The sequence below is a fragment of the Talpa occidentalis genome, unplaced genomic scaffold (assembly GCF_014898055.3).
Source record: "Talpa occidentalis isolate TD23 unplaced genomic scaffold, MPIMG_talOcc4v2.1 talOcc4.11, whole genome shotgun sequence".
In the NCBI taxonomy this organism is placed as follows: domain Eukaryota; kingdom Metazoa; phylum Chordata; class Mammalia; order Eulipotyphla; family Talpidae; genus Talpa; species Talpa occidentalis.
The window spans coordinates 29,275,564-29,298,593 of record NW_023601104.1 but is presented as its reverse complement, the minus strand read 5'-3'; the positions used below and the strand labels follow the sequence as shown (position 1 = coordinate 29,298,593).

The following is a 23,030-nucleotide window of genomic DNA, read 5'->3' as shown; positions in this document are numbered from 1 at the left end:
TTGAACGCACACACACATTTTGCTTTAAGTGAGGGTAAGTTGTACTCAGATAATGGACTTTAAGTGAGGGTAAGTTGTATTTAGATAATTTTCATCATCACTTTTTTCAGGGAAATGCAAATCAAAACCACAACAAAATACCACTTCATCCCTGTGAGAAGAGCCCATATCAAAAAGGCCAGAAACAAGTGTTGGCGATGGTATAGAGAAAAACAGTCCTTGTACACTGTTGGTAGAAATGTAGATTGGTCCAACCCCAGATGGAAAACAGTTTGGAGGTTCCCCAGAATATTAAAATGGATATACCATGTGATCAGCAATTCTTTCCTTGATATCCACTTGAAGGATGCAAAAACACTAATTCCAAGGGATATGTGCACTCATGTTCATAGCAGCACTATTTACAATAGTCAGAATTATGGAAATAACCCTAAGTGCTGAAAGACAGATGAATAGATTTGGAAGGTATAGTATATATACTGTACATAGAGTGAAATACTACTCAGTTATAAAAAGAGACGAAGTCTTGCCACTTGTGACAACATTGTTGGAACTGGAAGGGATTATGTTAAGCAAAATAAGTTAGAGAAAAATATGGTGATTACACTATTATATGTAATATAAAGAAACAAAAACAAAGGAACAAACAAAACTAAACCAAACAAACTCTAGAATTGAGGCCACCAGAGTGGGAGGGCAGGCACTGGAGAACAAATAAGGGATAAACTCAACAGACTGTGGTAGATCATAGGTGCTTTGGTGGTGAATGTGGTATAGTACCATATCTAGGAGCTGGGAACCTATGCTCCTAAATCTTATCCTGTACTGTAAATCAATATTATTTCAATAAAAATAGTACAATCAAAAAATTGGGGGGCCCCCTGGTGGTGCAAGGGGTTAAGCACCGCACTATGAGGCTATCCACAGCCTCTGCAGCAGGAGTTCCATCCCAGCTGGCTGGGGAGCAATCCATATGGTGCGGCAGACCTCTCCTGACTCGCCCGCTGCTCCCCTCAGCAGTGTATTTTGGTCAGTCTGCCTGTTCTGGTTCCCACTCTGTCTCTGGTGAATCCTCTCACCCCCCGCATCTCTGGCATGTACCCCAGTTCTTGTATGCAAAAATAAATAAATCTTTAAAAAAAATTGTTTGCATATTGTGTGTTTGTATCTGGACTTTTATTTCTGTTCTATTGACCTACTTTTGACTCCAAACTATGTGTCTTGATTATTATAGCTTTATAATAAGCCTTAAAGTCAGATAATGGAATTTCTCTAGCTTTGTTTTTCATCTCTTCTCACACTTTTGCTTTTTGGCACTCCAAATATCTAATGAGGCCTGCAAAAAAAGTGATATGTTGTTGTTCCCTGATTAGGATTAGTTAATGATTTTGAGAGTGGCTAGGAGGACCATATTTTATAATAGTGACAGACTCTTAAAAATCAGTTGAATTGGCAGTTGATTCATTGAAATCTTTTGAGGTTTTCAATTTTTAAAAATTTAGAGTGATATAGAACATGTGAAATCATCATAATAGTGATAAGAAGGACATAATTTAGTGATTAAGAGATTGTATTTGCTTGTTCAATCACCACCTTACCTTTTTTTTTTTTAAATTATTTATTTATTTATACACGCACTGGGTACAGTCAGAAGCGCGGGAGGGTGAGAGAACTCACCAGAGCCAGAGCGGGGAGCAGAGCAGGCAGAAGGACCGAAGCACACTGCTGAGGGGAGCAGCGGGCGGCAGGAGAGGTCTGCGCGCCATGTGGGACCCTCCTCCAGTGGCCGGGGAGCAGCCGGGGATCGAACCAGCACTGCAGAGGCTGCGGGCAGCCTCGCAACCCAGCGCTCAACCGCTGCGCCACGGGGGGAGGCCCTTACCTTTTTTTTTTTCTTATTTATTTATGCATACAAGAGCTGGGGTACAGATCAGAGATGCAGGGGGCAGGTGAGAGGATTCACCAGAGACAGAGTGGGGAACAGAATAGGCAGATTGACTGAAATACATTGCTTAGGGGAGGAGGGGGTGAGTCAGGAGAGGTCAGCTGTGCCATGTGGGTTGCTCCTTGGCCGGCCGGGGATGGAACTTGTGCTGCAGAGGCTGTGGATTGCTTCATAGTGCAGTGCTTAACCCCTTGCGCCACCAGGGAGGCCCCATTCTTCTTTTTCTGCAGTTTTCATCATGAAGTTAATGAACACTATGCAAAAATTAGGTTCAATCCCATCATTTCATTTCAAGCACTAAGATGTCCAATTCATGTGACAATATTGTTAAATGCTGTGGGAAGGCAGGCGAAGGGTGCGTATGTTTCCTAGTCCTGGAGAAGCAGGGCGAGGATGGAGCAGCAGCCGCCATCGTGGGGGGCAACTGTGGGTGTTAAGTGGGTTCACCACCTTACCTTTTACCTTTCGCCTTTCTAAATCACTTTTAGATCTGTCTCTTATTAAGTAGCATATATATTTTAAATAAGATTTTCTTATTAGATCCAATTATTATGTATGTTTAATTTATAACAGATTATAAATACCTGTTCCATATCTACCTATAACATATAGGTGCTCTTTTAAATTAGTCTGGGCCTCCCTTGGTGGCACAGGCGGTTGAGCACAATGCTGTGAAGCTGTCCGCAGCCTCTGCAGTGCAGGTTCCATCTGGCGAGAATCCCACATGCTGGGGCAGACCTCTTCTGCCTCGCCAGCTGCTCCCCTCAGCAGTGTATTTCGGTCAGTCTGCCTGTTCTGTTCCCTGCTCTGTCTCTGGTGAATCCTCTCACCCTCCCCAGCATCTGGCCTGTACCCTGGTTCTTATATATGTGAATAAAGAAATCTTAAAAAAAAAAAAATCAGTCTTTACTTTTGGCTTTAAAAAGCAAGTTTTAAAGTAGGTATGCAGTAGATATGTTTAGTCTTGTAGTCTTTTTTTTTTTTTTTTCTGTTTTGTCTTTTTCCGCTTTCTTCCTTTGTTTCCTGTCCTTTGTTATGTTTTCTCTTTCTTTGGTTCATCATCTGTGCTTGTGTAATTTGGGAAAGTGTATGAATATACCCAGATGGCTGAATAGCAGTAATATCTTAGAAAAGGAAACATTGAAATTCCTTTCATAATAGCCACAAAAGCAAAAATACTTAACCAATTTAAGAAGAGAGGTAGAGGACTTATATGAAGAAAACCATAATTTCCTGGTACCCTCTTCTGTCAGTACAGCAAAGTTCCAGTATATTAGAGAAACTTTGTTTTATCTAGGTTTATGTTTTTCTTTTTTGTATAGCAAAAATCTTAACCATCTCTCCTTTTTCCTTGTCTTTTAACAGCAGTTACCAAAGGATGCCTCCCTTTTTCTTTTGTCTTTTTTCTCCCCTCTGTATTTCAAAGAATGCTTTTTTAAATCATCCTTCCCTTTTTAAAATAGCTTCTCCTGCTTTAAATCATGCCTGCCGCTTTAAATTAAATGTACTTTGAAATCTCTTCCTTACAGTCTGTCATCTGATATGCCTAAGTATTTCCAGTATGTTCACATTTAGTATGGATTTACTCTTTCCTGGCTGTCATCCAAATTACCTTTATTCTCTTTCACTAACCGTTCTCTTCTGTCTTTTCTGTACTTTTTCTCAGTCTTCTTTTGCCACAGAACTTTGTGACTCAGATGGAGGTGAGAGTGTGTATGCTGGGATTGATTATTTTTCTCTTTATTCACAGTTAATTTGCAATGTTGTTATTCTTTATCTTTGTTATATTGTAGTTTATATAGAATCTAATTTTTCCTCTTTTTCTTACTGTTTGGGAACAAGTTTGGGGAGATAGTTATGTAGTTGCCATTGTCTTCAACAATCCTGGAAGTCCTGGATTAATTAATAGTTGTGGCATAACTAGCCATCCACCTGGAAAGAAAGAAGTTAAAGTCACTGAATAGTATTTACTTAAATTCCAGACAGCTTAAGAACTCATGTATTATTGTTTGTTTGTTTATTTTTTTAAACCTCAAGAAAATCTGGGCATATACTTATATAATCTAGAATTCATATCTATTCTGGTTCTGGAGATGTGAGGATGCTCTTTTAACCTAGAATAGAAAGCAGAAGCTACAGAAGAAGAGATGCATGTGTATGCAAAAGATAGCTCAGAAGATTATTTACAGTATTGAGGACAGTGATAAAATACAAAAACTTTTACAAGTTGGCAAGAAAGATAATGCAACAGAAAAACGCATGAGTAGACGAAATAAGCATTTCCCAAAAGAGTGTATCCACATGACTAATAAACAATAGCATACTCAGATTAGTAATCAGGGAAATTCAAATCAAAGCAATAACATATCCCTTTACAGCTACCAAACTGGCAGAATTAAAGAGAGCAGAATTACCAGTAACTTGCAAGGGTGGGGTAAATCAGGTACTTCTGTGTCTTCTGCATAGTGCTTGCTGGTTTTTAGTAAACCCCTACTGAATGAAGTGGGAAGAGCCAATGTATTTTTTTCCCCCTTGTTTAAGTACATACTTTCCAAATAGTGAATTAAGCATAATAATCATAAGCTTGAGAAGGCAAGTTTCATCAGATTTTATATTTAGAATTTAACAGGCCATGGAAAAATGGGAAACTACTTTTAATTAGCTTGGAATCTGTATCACTGAGTTTTTTCTTGAAGATCTACCTATATCATGAAGATAAAATTATCTCTGTTAGGGCCTCCCTGGTGGTGCAGGGGGTTAAGACACAGCCTATGAAGCTGTCCACAGCAGCCTCTGCAGCATGAGTTCGATCCCCCAGCCAACGAGGGAGCAACCCACATGGCGCAGCAGACCTCTCCTGACTCGCCAGCTGCTCCCCTCAGCAGTGTACTTCCGTCAGTCAGCCTGTTTTGTTCTCCACTCTCTCTGGTGATTCCTCTCACCCCCCACACCTTTGGCCTGTACCCCAGCTCTTGTATGCTTAAATAAATAAATCTTTAAAGAAAAGAAATTATCTCGATTATTTGAGGATCTTTCTCTATCACCAACTGTTTTGACTGTCATTCTGAGAACTTGCTTGAAAGATAAGACTTGATACTCACTTTCCTGCCAGCATTTTGTAATAAAAATTTTCAAACATTCAGCAAAATTGAGCTATTTAAAAAGAACAGGGATTCCACCATTAATGTTTATACCATTTTATCACATTTATTTACACATACACATATTGATGCATCTTTTTTTTTGATGCATTGCAAAATAAATTACAGATATCAGTGTATTTCTCCCTAGAAGTTCTCCAGTATGCTTATTAATTAGAGTTCAATGTCAGTTGAGGTAAAATTTACATGAAATTAAGGGTATATTCATTGAGTTTTGACAAATCGAAAGGAGGCCTGTGTAATGCAACATTACCATCACTTCAGGAAGTTCACTCATACCCCTTCACAGTCTGTTCATGCCCTCACCCTCTAAAGGCCAGCACTATTCTGATTTAAGTCTTTTTATGGACATAAATTTTATTTTAAGTAGATCTGAGAGGACTAGGTGGGTTACTGAGTAGGTATATGTTCAGCTTTGTAAGAAGCTGCCAGACATCTTTTATAAGTAGTTGTTCCAGCTTACATTCCAACAAACGATTTGTGAGAGTTCTGGCTCTACATCCTTGCTAACCTTTGGTATTGTCTGTTTTACTAATCTATCCTGGTGGGTATATAGTAGCTCTCTTTATATTTTTAACTTGCATTTTGTGATGAAATAAGATGCTGAGCACTTTTGTTATGCTTATTGGCTACTCATATATCTTCTGTGAAGTTTTGTTCACATTTTTGATCATAAAATTAGGTTGTTATTTTCTTATTGAAGCATAGGAGTTCTTTATGATCTTAGAAGCCAGTCTTTTGTGGGATATATGTTTTTTGAGTATTTTCTCTCAGAGAACTTAAATTTTAAGTACTTTTTTTCCTTCAAACACATACTGAGTACTTAGTCTGTGCTAGAGTATAGCAGTAAACAAAGATATACAAAAACACCCCTGCCCTTTTGGAGTTGCTATAGCATCTCAGTATAGCCAGGGCCGCTAGTAAGAGGGATCCTTCAGTAGTTCAAGAGATGATGACTTGGACCAGGGTTTTATCATGGAGGGTAAGCTGGTTGGATTAAGAATACATTTTGAAAGTAGAACTGGCTAATTGGATTTGGAATGCGTGAGAGAGAGGAATCAATGATGAGTCACTCTCAAGTTTTTTCATCAAAGGAACTGGAAGGATAAAATTATCATTTATTGAGATGAAGAAATTAACAGGTGGGGATGGTGGTATTGGTGAATTAGGAACTCAGTTTTGGATATTTTCTTATTGAAGTTAATTTTGAGATGTATACTAGATACATATATATATATAGGTCAAATGTGTAATTGTATATATGTTTGGAGTTCAGGGAAGAGGCAAGGGTTGGAGATACAAAGTTGGGAGTCATGAGAATCTAGAACCCACTGTCATACTAATAGTGGGACTAGAACCTGAAAATAAAAGGTACACAAATCACTTTTTCAAGTAAGTGTTAAATTTGAGGTAATTTTTGATTTATAAAAATGTGGTAGATATGCTGGAGAGAGTTCCCATATGCCCTTTATCCATTGCCCCCTAAAATTAGCATCTTATATAACCATGGAATGTTCATTTTTCAAAGCTAAAATGCTAACATTGATACATTACCATTGATACATTACCATTAACTAAAACCCAGTCTTTTTGTGTACTTCATGCATTGCAACTCACCGATTATAATGTAAGGTGGAAGTTTTTTTTTTTTTTTTAAAGATTTACTTATTTATGCATATAAGAACTGGGGTGTAGGCCAGAGGTGCGGGGGGTGAGAGACCAGAGACAGGGAGGGGTGCAGAACAGGCAGAATGACTGAAATACACTGCTGAGGGGAGCAGTGGTGAGACAGGAGAGGTTTGCTGTGCCATGTGGGTTAGCTCCCTAGCCAGGATAGAATTTGTGCTGTAGTGGGTGGCAGTAGCTTGGTAGTGCTGAGACTTTACCCCTGTGCCACCAGGAGGCCCCCTAAAGTTTGAAAACATTTTATAAATCGTCCATATAAGTTTTTGACTGTATTTTCTTCTTCCTTTACAGAACTAATGGCTGAAGACTAAATCAACATGGCAAGTATGGTTCCACCAGTGAAACTGAAATGGCTTGAACACCTAAATAGCTCCTGGATTACAGAGGACAGTGAATCTATTGCTACAAGAGAGGGAGTTGCTGTTCTGTATTCTAAACTGGTCAGCAATAAGGAAGTAGTACCTTTGCCCCAACAAGTTTTGTGCCTCAAAGGACCACAGTTGCCAGACTTTGAACGTGAGTCTCTTTCAAGTGATGAGCAGGATCACTACTTGGATGCCCTCCTTAGCAGCCAGCTAGCACTAGCGAAAATGGTATGCTCAGATTCCCCATTTGCTGGGGCACTCCGAAAACGGCTGCTTGTACTCCAGCGTGTCTTTTATGCACTTTCTAATAAATACCACGACAAAGGCAAAGTGAAGCAGCAGCAGCATTCTCCGGAGAGCAGCTCTGGTTCAGCAGATGTCCACTCTGTCAGTGAACGTCCTCGCTCAAGCACTGATGCACTTATAGAAATGGGTGTTCGAACTGGTCTAAGTTTATTATTTGCACTTCTAAGACAAAGTTGGATGATGCCTGTGTCAGGAACTGGTCTCAGTCTTTGCAATGATGTTATTCATACTGCAATTGAAGTTGTGAGCTCTTTGCCACCATTATCTTTAGCAAATGAAAGCAAGATTCCCCCAATGGGCTTGGACTGCTTGTCACAAGTAACAACATTTCTTAAAGGAGTAACTATTCCCAATTCTGGGGCAGATACTTTAGGTCGCAGATTAGCTTCTGAGTTGCTCCTTGGTCTAGCAGCTCAGCGAGGTTCTTTGCGGTATCTTCTTGAGTGGATAGAAATGGCTTTGGGGGCTTCAGCAGTTGTAAATTCCATGGAGAAAAGTAAACTACTATCAACCCAGGAAGGAATGATCAGCTTTGACTGCTTCATGACTATTTTAATGCAAATGAGGCGTTCTTTGGTACGTATTACAAAATTTCAACTTTAAAATTTGTATCAGTTTTGGGAAAGTCAACCTAGCTTTTAATGAATTGCCTTTAAAATAGGGATGATTTGAGAGTTCTACTGGTGATTGTTAGGTTAGGTAAATATTTTACATATTTTAAGTGAAGAAGCTATTATGTGAATATGTAATTCAAAACAGTCTAGTTGGTACAGTGTTATAAAATCACTGACTAAGGAGTCAGGATAAGTTCATTTCATGTCTTTTTGTGTAAAATGAGGAACCTTGACTGTGGAATGTGGATGTCTTTTGAAAAAAAAAAAATCTATTTTATCACATTAGTTTTTATTAAGCACATACTATATGCTATGCATTATTCTACATCCTAGGGATACAGCAGAGAAAAATACAGTTTTTGCCCCACTGAAGTAGCAGCCTGGTAGGGGAGTCAGACAATAAATATTTTAGTTAGTGAAACATCGTAAGAATTAAATTGGGTGTGGGAATGGAAGATAGGATCAGAGAAGAATCTAGAGAGGGGAAAGATGTTCTATTTTATATTTTAGTTAAAATGATTAGGGAAGGAATCATGACATTTGGGCAGAGACCTGAATGAATGGGAATGCTGAACTATGCAAATACTTATGGAAAGAGTGTGTTGTTTTGGAGGAAAATTTAACTGCTTGACTGTCATTAAAAAATGAACTTTGGCTATCATATTAAAGAGTAAATGATAAAATATAGTGCAGTATGATCAATGTCAAGAAATTCTAAGCGTTAAATGTGATTCCTATGCGAAAACCAAGAATGAAAATTTGAAGAATCCAAATTTAGGATGTGAAGAATGAAACACTTTAGATAAATGGACTTAATTTCAGTTGGATTACACTGTTTTTGCATTGACCAATGAACAAATTTATTTAGTAAAAATAACTAAAAATGCCAATTACAGGTTAGGTATGTGTATTTCAAGACTTTTTTCCTTCAAAAACAAGTGGAAATCTCTTACGTTGATGGAAATGTTTTATAAAATTATTTAAATTTTTTTCAAACCTGGGCATTTAAATTTTTGCATGGTTTACATTTTGTATTTGGTGAACTTGACTGGTAAATATTGAGACATTTTTTACAAGTCATTTTATTGTAAATAAGTACTTGCAGATTTTAGATCATAAGATCAATACAATTTTGAATTTCTTTTTTTCCCCAAATATTTGTTTATTTATGTCTATAAGAACTGGGGAGTAGGCCAGATGTGTAGGGGGTGAGAGACAGAGTGGGGCGAAGAACAGGTGGATCTATTGAAATATACTGCTAAGGGGAGCAGTAGGCAAGACAGGAGAGGTCTGCTGTACCATATGTGAGTTAGCTCCCTGGCCAGGGATCAAACTCAGGCCATAGTGGTGATAGTGCTGAGACTTAACCCCTAGGCCACCAGGGAAACCCTGAATTTCTTTATGTTAAATAAAATTAAGAAGAGCAGTCATTGCTTTGTTTGGGGTATGGAATGTTGATGAAAGCCCTTCCTATACTCTTGAGTATACCTCAGGATCTTCACCCAAAGTAAAAACCTAGAGTTGTAGATGCAGTGATTTAAAAAAAGCTTTGAGGGAGTAGCTATGAGAAACAATAAGGCCCATATGTACTTTCTTATTCAGTACTTAACCATTCACTCCACATCTGTTTAAATTTTATTTTTATTCTTAGTACTTTCTGATTTAAACTGCTTTCAAATATGTAATGCCATTAATGACCTAAAATAATTTTTGTATCATAGTCACATGTTAGTATTTCTGTGAGAAGTCATTTAATTTTACATTTTAGAGTCTAGTTTGCATTGCCTTTGTTACAAAGAAAAGACATTAATTATTGTACAGTCTAGTTATATGGTTATATACTTGCCCAGGGTTTATTTCCTTCTTAAACAAAATACTAAATACCCTGTTTCAGGGGCCTCTTCTCCCCTATCCTCTAAAGGCCTTATCCTACTGTATGGCTCCTTTGTGGGAAAAGAATCCTCCAAGAAGTCAAATTGCTTTCCTTGATCTTTGTCTTTTAACATGTTAGAAATAGGTTTCTGTGCATTTTTGGCAATTATTTTAAATCAATTCTACAAGCATAAGAAAATTATATTTACCTATCTAGAGTTTCAGACTTCATTTAATTAACCTATAATAAATCGTCCATTCCTTTTTTGGCTTCATTTACTTACTCCTCCCTAGTACCTGGAGTAAAGGAGGCAGAAAGCTAACCTTAGTTAAGTGCTTACTATCTACCAGTTGCTTTTACACACACTATCTCATCCAATTATCATATTAATCTGTAAGGAAGATATTTATCCTTACTGTGAGGATGAAGAAATTGTGGCATTTATCCTAAATTCACATATCTGTTTGGCAAAAGACCTGGAAGTATTATAACAAATACTCCTGATTAAGTGCTTACTGGTCAGGCACTTAAAAGTAACTTAATTCTTATAACCCTGAGTTTGTCTGCAAAGCCCATATTGTTTTCTGACTTCTACATGCAGTATTTTACTCTGTTTATGTTAAATTGGCTTTTGTTTTTCTGGATATCGACCACCCAAAGAATGTTTAATTGGCGAATTCTGTTTCCTCTTCTGTTTTGGAGCCCTGTGATAATCAGAGAGGCGTTGGCTCTTAATTTACTGCTTTACTCTAGCCAGGTCTTTTATATAATAGATGTAAAAGTTGGTTTCATGACTTCATGTTAGGATTTGATTTAAATGCACTTAAACATTATATAAACATTCCTTATTTGTGGATTGTTTAAGTGGTATTACTACTTATGTTTCTTTCCTTCCCAAACTATATGTTTTAACTATAGGGTTCATCAGCTGATCGAAGTCAGTGGCGGGAACCAACCAGAACATCCGATGGCTTGTGCTCGCTGTATGAGGCCGCTTTATGTCTCTTTGAAGAAGTACGTAACAATCATGGCTTTTACATTAAAAATTATTTTGTCTTACATTGTTATAGCATGCATTCATTCTTTAAAAATAATCCATTCAAAGAAAGTGGTTTCAGTGGTTGCTTTTAGAAAGTTGGGCTGAGGTGTCCTGACATCAGGAGTGTGAAAGAGACATGCTTTGCAGTGTATTCCTCTAATTCATTTTGAACTCTTATCATGTACAGATAACTTTTAAAACTTTTTTTTTTAAATAGAGGCTTTTTTTTTTTTTATTTGTTTGTTTGTTTGTTTATACATGCACTGGGTACAGTCAGAAGCGCGGGAGGGTGAGAGAATTCACCAGAGCCAGAGCGGGGAGCAGAGCAGGCAGAAGGACCGAAGTACACTGCTGAGGGGAGCAGCGGGCGGCAGGAGAGGTCTGCGCGCCATGTGGGACCCTCCTCCAGTGGCCGGGGAGCAGCCGGGGATCGAACTGGCGCCGCAGAGGCCGCGGGCAGCTTCGCAACCCAGCGCTCAACCGCTGCACCACCGGGGAGGCCCTAAATTTTTTTTTTTTTTTTAAGATTTATTTTTTTATTTATACATGCACTGGATACAGTCAGAAGCACAGGAGGGTGAGAGAATTCACCAGAGCCAGAGCAGGGAACAGAACAGGCAGACTGACGAAATACACTGCTGAGGGGAGCAGTGGATGTGGCAGGAGAGGTCTGTCACGCCATGTGGGAACCCTCACCAGTGGCCGGGGATTGAACCGGCGTTGCAGAGGCTGCCGGCAGCTTTGCAGCACAGCACTCAACCGCTGCACTACCAGGGGAGGCCCAACTTTTAAAACTTTTTATTAAGAAAATTAAAGAAAGACATACAAACATGATTTAATATGAATTATTATAAAATAAATATCCTTCTTAGCTGTACCTAGGTAAAGAAAACTTCCACCAACCACTTATGAAGCCCTTTCATGTCCTTTTTTTTTTTTTTTAAAAGATTCATTTATTTTGCATACAAGAGCTGGGGAAGGAGGGGGGCAGTAAAGACAGAGTGGGGAGCAGAACAGGCAGACTGGACTGAAATACACTGCTGAGGGGAGCAGCGGGCGAGACAGGAGCGGTCTCCTGTGCCATGTGGGTTAACTCCCTGGCTGGGGGATCGAAGTCATGCCACAGTGGCTGGAGATGGCTTTATAGCACTGAGACTTTAACCCCTGTATCACCAGGGATGCCCTCTCCCCACTCTTTTATCTCTACATAAAGCATATAATCATAACAAACTATCTTTTAACTCTCATTTAGTATTAGTTCTACAAGTAGCTACATATTGAGTGTTCACTACCAATCTGTGTGTGTCTCTATTCTTTTTCACTGTCTGAAACACATTCTTCAGTAGATACTTTGGGCTCATGGGTACAAGCTTCTCTTAGTTCTTACATGTTGATGGTTGCTGTGCTCCTTATATTTGAAAGTCAATTTTGAGAATATAAAATTTTTGGCTCACCTTTTCTTTTTCTGCATCTTAAATATGTTCATCCATTTTCCCCTGGCATAAAGATTTGCTGTCAAAGTCTAAAGATTTGAATTTCTTTTCCTGTATATGAGTCATGCTCGTTTTGCTGAAAAGCCCAAAGGACAAAAAAAAAGATCCTTTAAAAATTAGTAATTTTTGTAGACTGTATCTTCATATTCATTCTGGGTCACTATTCTCACATTTGTAAGGATTTCAATATATAGTTTCAAATCTTTTTATTTCAGGAAAGTTTCCTTAATAACTTAGTTTTATTTTTTAAAGATTTATTTTATTTGTGCATACAAGAACTGGGGTATAAGCCAGAGGTGTGGGGGTTAAGAAGGATTCACCAGAGAGAGTAGGGAGCAGAACAGGCAGATTTACTGAAACACACTGCTGAGGGGAGCAGCGGAAGAGACAGGAGAGGTCCACTGTTTCATGTGGGTCAGCTCTCTGGCCACAGGGATTGAACTGGTGTTGTAATGGCTGCCAATAGCTTCATAGCACTGTCTTTAACCCCTGTGCCACCAGGGAGCCCCTAAATGATTTTTTTTTTAGTGTTACTTTTCATTTCATTTGTCTTTAAGAACACTTATTATCGGTTTGTTGATCTTTGCTTAACTTTAGCATTTGAGTTTTTCTTGAATACTTTTTAATGTCTTTTTTACTTGTTAAAGTGCCTTCCTTTTTATTGTCTTTTTCTTGTGGTATCATCTACTGTATTAATTTACTCTTGAATTCCTTCTAGCTTGGCCTTCATTTCTGAAAGAATTTTTGAAATTTTTTTCTTGCTCTTTCTTGAGTTCTAGCCTCCTCATTTTGGGTGTTTGTATGTCAAACTTGTGTTTTCTTTCATGTCTTTTTTCATATTCTTTTTTTTTTTAAGATTGATTTTTTTATGCATACAAGAACTGGGTACAGGCCAGAGATGCAGGGAATGGGAGGATCCATCAGAGAGAGAGTGGGGAACAGAACAGGCAGACTGACTGAAATACACTGCTGACGGGAGCAGCGGGCACGTCAGAAGTCTGCTGCGCCATGTGGGTATCTTCCTGGACAGCCGGGGATCGAACTTGTGTTGCAGAGGCTACAGATAGCTTCATAGTGCTGTGCTTAACCCCTTGCACCACCAGCGAGGCCCCTGTTTCATATTCTTAATTTCTTTTAGTTTGCTATGAAATAGGTTGTAGTTTGATCTATTTTGGGGGCAGTTTCTTTCTGGCATACTTTTATTGTAGGGATATTATTCTTTTTTCTTTTTTAAAGATTTATTTATTTATTCATACAAGAACTGGGGTACAGGCCAGAGGTGGCGAGACAGGAGTGGTTTCCCAGCTTGCTCTCCTCTCCAGCTTTTATCTTGAATTTCTGTCTGTTGTTCTTGTCCTGCATAATATTTATTCCACTCTCAGTGTGTGAGTGGAAAGGAATCCTGAAAAGGAATTCTGGCTAGTCAATTTTAAGAGTAGCTTCTTTAAAGCTGTTAATGGAGTACAGGACAATACCCCAAAACAGAGAAATAGAGAGAAATAAAAAAAATTTAAAGGATATAATTGCACAGGGAATGAGAGAAAAGGACTGCTGAGAGAGAAAGGACTGCTGAGAGAGAAAGAGAAGAAAATTTATTGGACAACATGGAACAAGTTGCCATTTATACTCCCAGCAGATAGTGTCAGCTGAGAGGAGATCACAGTACAAGAGTAAGCTCCAAAAGAGAACCTGCCTGCTCTGTGCTCTGTCTTTTTAAAGTCCACATGGTGTCTAGTTCCCAGCAGCCCCAACTGAGGGAGTCCAGAAAACTCTACTTTTTGCTATCAAGTTGGCTGTGAGTACCACCTGCTGGCTTCGAGATGTGTTCCTCTTGTAGAACTACTCATCATATCCCCTTTTTATAACTTACCTGCTGTCAGAGAGGGCAAAACTCTCTCCAGCTGCAAAAGTTGTTCTTAGATTGGCTTACTATTCTTTCTAGTGAGTATATGATTTGTTCTGAGGTATGTCAGATACTCTTGCTTCCTCCTACACAGATGTCACTATCATGAAGATTTTGTGTCTGATGATGTTTTTTGTTTTTGTTTACCCCCCACAACTGCTTATATTTGGAGTTATTAGAGTTACCTTTACAGCTTAGTTTTGTTGTGAATCTTAAGCATAGTTTTGGCGATTTGCCTTCTGGTTGCTCTGTAAAGTGAATGTCAGAGTTTAGATACAACTTTGCTGCTGCTATTACCATCTTCCCAGAATCCTACCCAACTCCCAGTTGTTTTTAAAAAACATATTTCTTAGCCCAGTGAGTAGACTTTTTCCTTGCTTTTGTCCTCTTTTAGGGTAGGGTGGAGAGGAGGGCTATAATTTTTCTTTAAGCCCCATGAGATATTTAAATAAAAACCGTCTTGGCCCCACCATTCTCCTTTTGTCTCCAGAAAAATTGCCTATCTTTTTTTTTTTTTTGTGGGACCCTCACCAGTGGCCAGGGAACGAACCAGCCCTGCCCGCAGCCTCTCAGCCCAGTGCTCAACCGCTGCGCCACCAGGGGAGGCCCAAAAATTTCCTGTCTTTTATCAGGGACTGGTAGCCTTCACTTGTGTGTATTTTATGTCTTCAAAATTATCCTCATGTTCACTGGAAAATATTCCCTAACATACTTATTGTTCTGTTGCTTTGGAAACTGTTTAAAAGATTCTGACTAAAATTATTCTATCTCCTCCCATTTAATGGCTTGTTAATCTAATATATTGATCTTTGAATCACTCTAGAAGAGTTTTGCATCTTTTGCTTTTCCTTGATTCAGGGGGGAAAATACCCTAAAATTAGGTGGACAACCAGTTGACCATAGCTGTAGTCAGAGTTCATATCTTCATTGTATGAAATTTATACAAGTAAACGAAAAATCCATTAACTCCTAATAAATAAATGGATATTAATGGTAAACCAATGGAAAAACTTCAGTTCTGTTGATAATAAGGACATGTGAAGTTAAAATAATACATCCTCATTTTTTCCACTTAAGTTTGTAAAAAAAATAAAAAGCAATAATACTTACTATTGGTATAGATGCAGTGAAACTAGTATTCTTATACCTACCTGTTCCTTTGTTAGGGCAACTGAGAAGACCAACCTGGGTCCTGTGCTTTTGGGTTGGGGGAAAGCCTAGTATTTCAAAAACATTCTGATTGGCAGCAGAATATTATATTCAAACCAATGCAAATAATCCATGATTTTTGCTCTGTGTGTGTGTGTGTGTTTGTGTATGAGAGAGAGAGACAGAGACAGAGTTGCTGAGTCCTTCTTTCATACATTGCTGGGGGTATAATATCACTATTTTGGAAAACAATTTGATATAGTATATTTCAAGAATCATAAGATTGTTGTCATTTTGGGAGATATAATATTCCTGTTTCTGTGGTTTTTAGTAAGGAAGTAATAAAATGACTTTTCAAAATGTAGTGAAAACAATATTCTAAAAATGGCTTAAGTAACCAATAAATAGAATCTAAATATCCTGTAAAAGTCAAGTGGTTAACTACATAGTATTATCAGTTCAATCATGCAGGTTTTGAAAATATTGCATGACTCTTTGTATGATCCTTATATATCCATTGTGATAACTGTGTTAAAGAACATGTTTATGAAAAGTTCTAGAACATATATAAAAGAGGTAACACTATATTGTGGTGATGAGATTATCAGTGATCTTTTCTGTTTTATTTTTAAGTAATTCTGTTGTGTGCAGTAATATAACTCTTAGTTTAAACGGGCTTATTGTGTGTCTCCTTTTCTCCTTGCTTTTGCCACCTTTATTTGTATTTTTTTAGTAATTCATTCTTCAGGAGTCTAGCTGGCTGTGTTTAAGATCGAATGTCTTTTAGGTTATTTGAGTGGTTGAGAGTATTAAAACAATCAACAGTAATTTCAGAGGATATTAAAATTTCTAGACTAAAAATATCTTGACTATTTATTGTATGCTTTTAATTTTAACAGGTTTGCAGAATGGCTTCTGATTATTCAAGAACATGTGCTAGCCCAGATAGCATTCAGACTGGAGATGCTCCTATTGTCTCGGAAACCTGTGAGGTTTATGTTTGGGGGAGCAACAGCAGTCATCAGCTGGTCGAAGGCACACAGGAGAAAATTTTACAACCCAAATTGGCTCCTAGTTTCTCTGACGCTCAAACCGTGAGTTCTCTGCTTACCTTTTAAAGTAGTAGGTGACAGGGTTTGCTTTAAACGAAGCTAAGATTATTTAAATTTTTGAGATTCTTTCTTGTTTCCTAGATCTTATGGTATATTGCTTCTTATCGTACTCTGTCAGTACGTTAATATTGAATATGAATATTAATAGACAATTATTTTTAGTCTTCCATATCACTAGCAGTGTTTCCAAGTTTCAAAATATAAAGGGTTATTAAAAGAAAATTATGAATGGCAACAGACTTACCATTATATTAAACACAAATATTAAATAAGACTAAATAAAAACTGGAATTTTCCCTTTGCCAGATTGGCATTGTGGTTCTTTTTTTTTTTTTTTAATGTGTAGCTTAACTAGCCAAAGGAGAATTGTCTATTATTATTTTCATTAAAAAATGTTTTTCTTTTCACATGAGTTTAGGATATATTTCATATGGTTCTTACTATAATGAACCTTAGGAATTAATACGAAAATTTTAGTTCTTGCCAGTCACCAGTTGTAAGAGGAGGATAAAATATTTTACTTCACTGTTTCATTGATCCTTACTGGGCAGATAACCTGAAAAGATAAATATCCATGAATTTGAGTTCAGCAATCAAGACAACCTGAGAAGTCCATAAAGCTTTCATAATTTTCTGTTTTTTAACTCGAATGGAGATTATGCCATATTCTCCTTTAAAAGACATCCTTTGAGCCTCTTTGATAAAACCAACCTTAAATATTATACTTTGATTCTCACAGAAGTATTTTATACTTGTAATTTTGTCTGTTTGCTTGTAGATTGAAGCTGGACAATACTGCACTTTTGTCATTTCCACGGATGGCTCTGTAAGAGCTTGTGGTAAAGGCAGCTATGGTAGACTGGGCCTTGGAGATTCTAACAATCAGTCTACTTTAAAAAAGTTAACATTTGAGCCTCATAGGTCTATTAAGAAGGTTTCGTCTTCTAAAGGATCTGATGGTCACACTTTAGCTTTTACAACAGAAGGAGAAGTCTTCAGTTGGGGAGATGGTGATTATGGGAAATTGGGACATGGAAATAGTTCAACACAGAAATATCCCAAGCTTATTCAGGGTCCTCTGCAAGGAAAGGTATGTTCTTTCTTTTGGATTTAAAAATAATTACATGTTCTATAATTTATGATATCTATCCGATTTTGATGTATTCTTTCTAAAGTTGAGTCCCTCCTCCCCACCCTATAGCTCTTTGGCTTGTCTTTTATATATCTGTTTTTATAGTTTACAAAACAGTTTCACACAGATTGTTTAATTTTGATTCTTATAACATCTTCATTTCACAGATAATGAAACTGAGAATCATTGATTCAAATATTTATGTAGGCAGCATTTTAGGCATTAGACATAGAGGAGTGAACAATACAGACAAGATGCTTGTTCTCATGTCTCTTAATCTATGGTTTAGAGATAATTAAACAAAATTATTTCAAATAATAGTAAAGAAAAAAATTGAGTAATGTAGTGGAGACTAATTTGGATGGGGTTGCTATATTAGATATCAAGATCAGAGCATTCTCTTGGAGGAGGTAGTATTTTATTTTATTATTATTTTTTCTCCAAATATCTTTAAACATTTATTTTTAGGAAATGAATGAATAGGTATTTTGTTAAAGAATAAATTGTTTTCATTTATTTACCTTTTTTTGGATTAATGGGTATATTCATTCCCCCCCCACCAGAAATTTATTTATTTATTAAATTTTATATATTTTTTACATCATTTTTCATTTTTGCACAATGTATGCATTTTTTTTTTCTTTTAAAGATTTATTTATGCATACAAGAGCTGGGGTACAGGTCAGAGGTATGGAGGGTGAGAGGATTCACCAGGGACAATGGGGAACAGAACAGGCAGATTGACGGAAGTACACTGCTCAGGGAAGTAGCGGGCGAATCAGGAGAGGTCTGCTGGGCCATGTGGCTTGCTCCCTGACTGGCTGGGGGATGAAACTCATGCTGCGGAGGCTGTGGACAGCTTCATAGGTTGCGTCTTAACCCCTTGCGCCACCAGGGAGGCCCTATGTATGCATTTTCATCTAAGTTATAGAAGGAGGTAGTGTTTTAACAGAAACCTAAATAAATATTTAGGTGGTTAAGTAAAGGTCACACACAAATAACTAGCAGCATTGGGAACTGAATGTAGGTCTTTTTATTTCTGTATTATTTTTCCTTCAAGAAATGAGGATATTTCAATGAACTTATATGCAATGATATGGGTTCCTCCATTCTCCATGAAAGTTTTCTTATTTTCTTATTTTAATTAAAAAAAATTATTTTATACTAGAGTTACAAAATGGAGCACTTTTTCTTCATGGCTTACAAATGAATTTTATTTTACTGCAGCTTTCAGTATTTTAACTTAGACAGCAACCCCAAGACAAAGTAGGGAGACTTGGAACATCCCACTGGACAACAGCTGGGGCTGTTTGATGAGATGTTGGATATGGGACTCTAAGGAACTTCAGATAAATACTATTTAAAGTTGTATTTTCCTAGTCTTTCTAGTACCTTTTTTCTTTTTTAATCCTAACTATTTTTAATTTTCTTTTATTCCTTTTAATGTCCCACTTTGTAATGAAAACATTACCAATTTAAAAATAACTTAGTGTCAATGTTATGCAGAAAAAAGTCCCAAAAAGTAAATTAATAATTAACAGAAATTTCATAAGTTAACAGAATATCTAGAATGTATGAGATGTTGAGTATTTTCAATTGAATCTAAAATTTGAATTTTCTAGAATATGTTCTAAGTTTTGGAGATTAGAATATGTGGAGTTTTAGTATAGATATTTTTTCTGTACCTATTTCAGTGGTAAGTGATTTTGATCAGTTTTAAAAGTGTGGGTGATCCCCAAATTATGTTGCCGTATACTGTTATTCCCCTGATTCTGCTCATCAATTGTATAGCTACTTGAGATTAAAGCTATACTGCCAGGAGTTTAATATGATAAAGTAATGTACTGCTTAGATTTTTCTGTATTAGGAATAGTTAATGTCTTTTGAGAGTTATGTAATGAGTTTTTCTTGATAAGCCATTGTAGGAGTTTTAAGTTACATTATATTTTAAAAATTGTGTTTGTTTCATGAATGTTTAGCCCCTTCCAAATCGTTGAGTAAAGATTTGATTGATCATGTAGTATTCTTGCCAGGTGTTTAGATTGATACATTCAGGGAATCTGCTAGTTTTACAGTGTTTTTGGTGAATTAAGAAAAGGATGGAAACCACTGTTCATAGCTTGGCATAGAGCATAGGCTGTATTTCAGTACTTACTGACACTTTTGCCAGGCACTCTAGAGCAAAGCACAACCTCCACAACTAAGCCTAGCAATTCCTGGATGAATTGTGAATATCAGGATCTCTGTAGTTTGTGTGTATAGAATCAAATATGAACTGTGTGTTTTAGCATCTTGATGTTCATCAAATACACTTTGTGTGTAATGTAGGTAGTTGTTTGTGTGTCAGCTGGATACAGACATAGTGCTGCTGTCACAGAAGATGGTGAATTATACACATGGGGTGAAGGAGACTTTGGAAGATTAGGTAAGCTTTTTTAAATATTGAATTTATTCTCAGAGAAAAATAGAAATGATTGTTACTGGGAAGGAGTGAGACTAGATTTAATAGACCAAGAATATCATTTATTTTGTTAGTTTTAAGCTCAGAGGAAGATAATTTTATAGAGAGAATACCCAGTTTCTAATGCTGAAATTTAAGGTGTAATTAAATCTGGCAAGTATTTATTGAGTGCCTGTTACAAGTATGCAGTAAAGGATTTCAGAGAAAGAAAGATGCCATCATCATCCTGAGGAATATAATCTAGTGGGTAGCGAAAACAAGGTGACTTGAGCACAACGTTTGATAACATTAGATAAGTACTATGAGAGGAGCATAAATAGAATGTTTTAATCGTTAATTAATGGGACTGGGTGTCTCTGTTTGGGACTAGCCTAGATCTGGTTGAGAAAATATTAAAAATGTTTCTATTTTTCATATTTAATTGCACTTTAAAAATATCTCAATTCTACTTTAACTTGCAATGTTTATTTCACTTATGACGCAATACCTTAAGAAAAAGAGCTAACTTGTTGTTTTTTGTTGTTGTCTGTATTTTATTCAAGGTCACGGTGATAGCAATAGTCGTAACATTCCAACATTAGTAAAAGACATTAGCAATGTAGGGGAGGTTTCTTGTGGCAGCTCACATACAATTGCTTTATCTAAAGATGGAAGAACTGTGTGGTCTTTTGGAGGAGGAGACAATGGTATGTAATAAATTATTTATTGAAAATTTGCTTTTTTTTCTTCGACGTTTTTCAGTTATACATGCCTATTTGTAGAAAAACTCAAATATAGATGAAATTTAAAAAATTAAATGAGCTGTTTGTGCAAATGTTGCTATACGTTGAAACTTTGGTAGACAGACATCTAAACATATAGACACTCAATGCAAATATGTTTGTAGATTTCTATGTAGATGTCTTTTAAAAAACCAAAGCAGATCTATGTATATCATAGATATTATTTCATAACTTGTTTGTTTTTATCTACCAAGATCTTATGAATATCTTTTATGCCAACGAACATGACTGCATTTTTCTTTGGAATGACTCAAAGTTTTATGATGGCAGCACAATTTATAAGCCAGTTTATTATTGTTGAGTATCTAGTGATACATAGTTTTTTTTTTTTAGTATTGAAAACAATGTAGTGAATGACTAGATCTTTATCTACTGTAGTCATTGACCATCAGCGTGAGACTGCTCACTTTCCTTTCTCACAACAGTAGGTAGAAAGATTAAGCTAATTTTAAAAATAATTCAGTAGTGAAAATGGTGGTATTTGATTTGTATTTCCTTAATTCTTAGTGAAGTTGAATTTATTTGTTGTTGACCATTTGTTTTGCTTTAGTGATTTGCCACATTTTCTATTTAATGAACTAAATCTTTTTAAAAATTTATATGTAGATCTATCTATATATATACACTTGTATTCTTGGAGGACTTGTGTAACATACCAGCAAATTTGATGTTAGAAATATGACCAATAAAGAGGAAAAAGAAAAATTTTTCATATCTCTCAAAGTGGTTTAATTGTTTGAAATTAAGATACAGAAGGCACATTGTTAGTATCCTATGCTATCAGAAACAGAACTTACCACATCTGTTAGCTTAATGATGGAAAAATTAGAAATATTTATGAAGTTAAATAACTTAGAAAAAGAATAGAAATTCTTTAAGACAAATGAATTGTTTAATTTGAATTTGTTTGTTTTTATAGGCAAACTTGGGCATGGTGACACCAACAGAGTATATAAACCTAAAGTTATTGAAGCTTTACAAGGAATGTTCATTCGGAAGGTGTGTGCTGGGAGCCAATCTTCACTTGCTTTGACCTCAACAGGGCAGGTAAGAATAAGGGATGAGCATAAAAGGCTTCAAGTATTTCAGAGGATTACATGACTAAAAAATAATAATAATTACATTTCAATTTTTAATATAAAAGATTCATTTTAAAGGCAGTCTACTGAAATGAAATATTTTCCCCTTTTTGAAAAAGTAGAGTATCTGAGGAGGAACCAGGTTTTATATGATCCAGATAAACCTTTTGTCCTCATCAACCCCCAACTCCCCTTACCCTGTTCTTCATATTAAGATGATCTTATAAAATCTCTTAGCATTCCGTACCTCTCAAACCTTTTTCTAAAGATTATGAATAATAGGAGAAAGCAAGAATAGATTTTACTGTATCAATATAATATGAGCTAAGATACCAAGAAGATGATCATAAGAGAGGATAGAGAGTACTTCTTAGGAAAATAATCTGAGAGGCTTAGCTGTTTCTGAGAAAGAGGGTTAGAATAGTTAGAACTTTGCAATCCTTTTATAAATTTGCTTCTACATTTATATTTTGACTTGCTTCTGTTTGTTGATGATGGAGAGTGTCCTGGTGTTAGACTGGACAGTAATTTCCCCTTTGCATCCATCAGCAATGATAGCGAAAAAGTTAATTGACCTCTCCTCTCCCTGATTTAATTACAAGGCAGATGAGCAGCAAAACTGAAATTAGCATATAATTTAATTTTTTTTGAGATTGGATTGCCTTGCATCCTTAAAAAAATAACTCAAGCCATTTACCTTGTATTTCATGACATTAGTGAGTTGTTACAGTGCTGGTTGCTGCCTTAAAATTAAAAACTTCTTATTTACAGCTTTCTCACTGTAAGCCTTGTGGTAAGAATCCATGAATTGAAGTCAGAAGATGCTCACTTATTGATGTATAGTCTCAAGATAATCTCAGATCTTCCTTAAGAATCATGTGTTTCTTTTCTAGTAGAGGAATAATAAATTCTTTGCTTTGATTATAAATG

General features: G+C 36.5%; 1 protein-coding gene across 1 annotated transcript in view; it reads left to right on the top strand.

Moving 5' to 3' along the window:
* HERC1 (HECT and RLD domain containing E3 ubiquitin protein ligase family member 1) overlaps positions 1–23,030 on the top strand; it is a 186,697-nt gene that overhangs the window by 20,723 nt on the left and 142,944 nt on the right. Inside the window, 7 exon segments of the mRNA XM_037502665.2 lie at positions 7,084–8,039; positions 10,869–10,964; positions 16,434–16,628; positions 17,425–17,736; positions 20,107–20,203; positions 20,782–20,925; positions 21,941–22,068. Coding sequence (XP_037358562.1) covers positions 7,110–8,039; positions 10,869–10,964; positions 16,434–16,628; positions 17,425–17,736; positions 20,107–20,203; positions 20,782–20,925; positions 21,941–22,068 — 1,902 coding nt within the window. The 5' untranslated portion in view covers positions 7,084–7,109.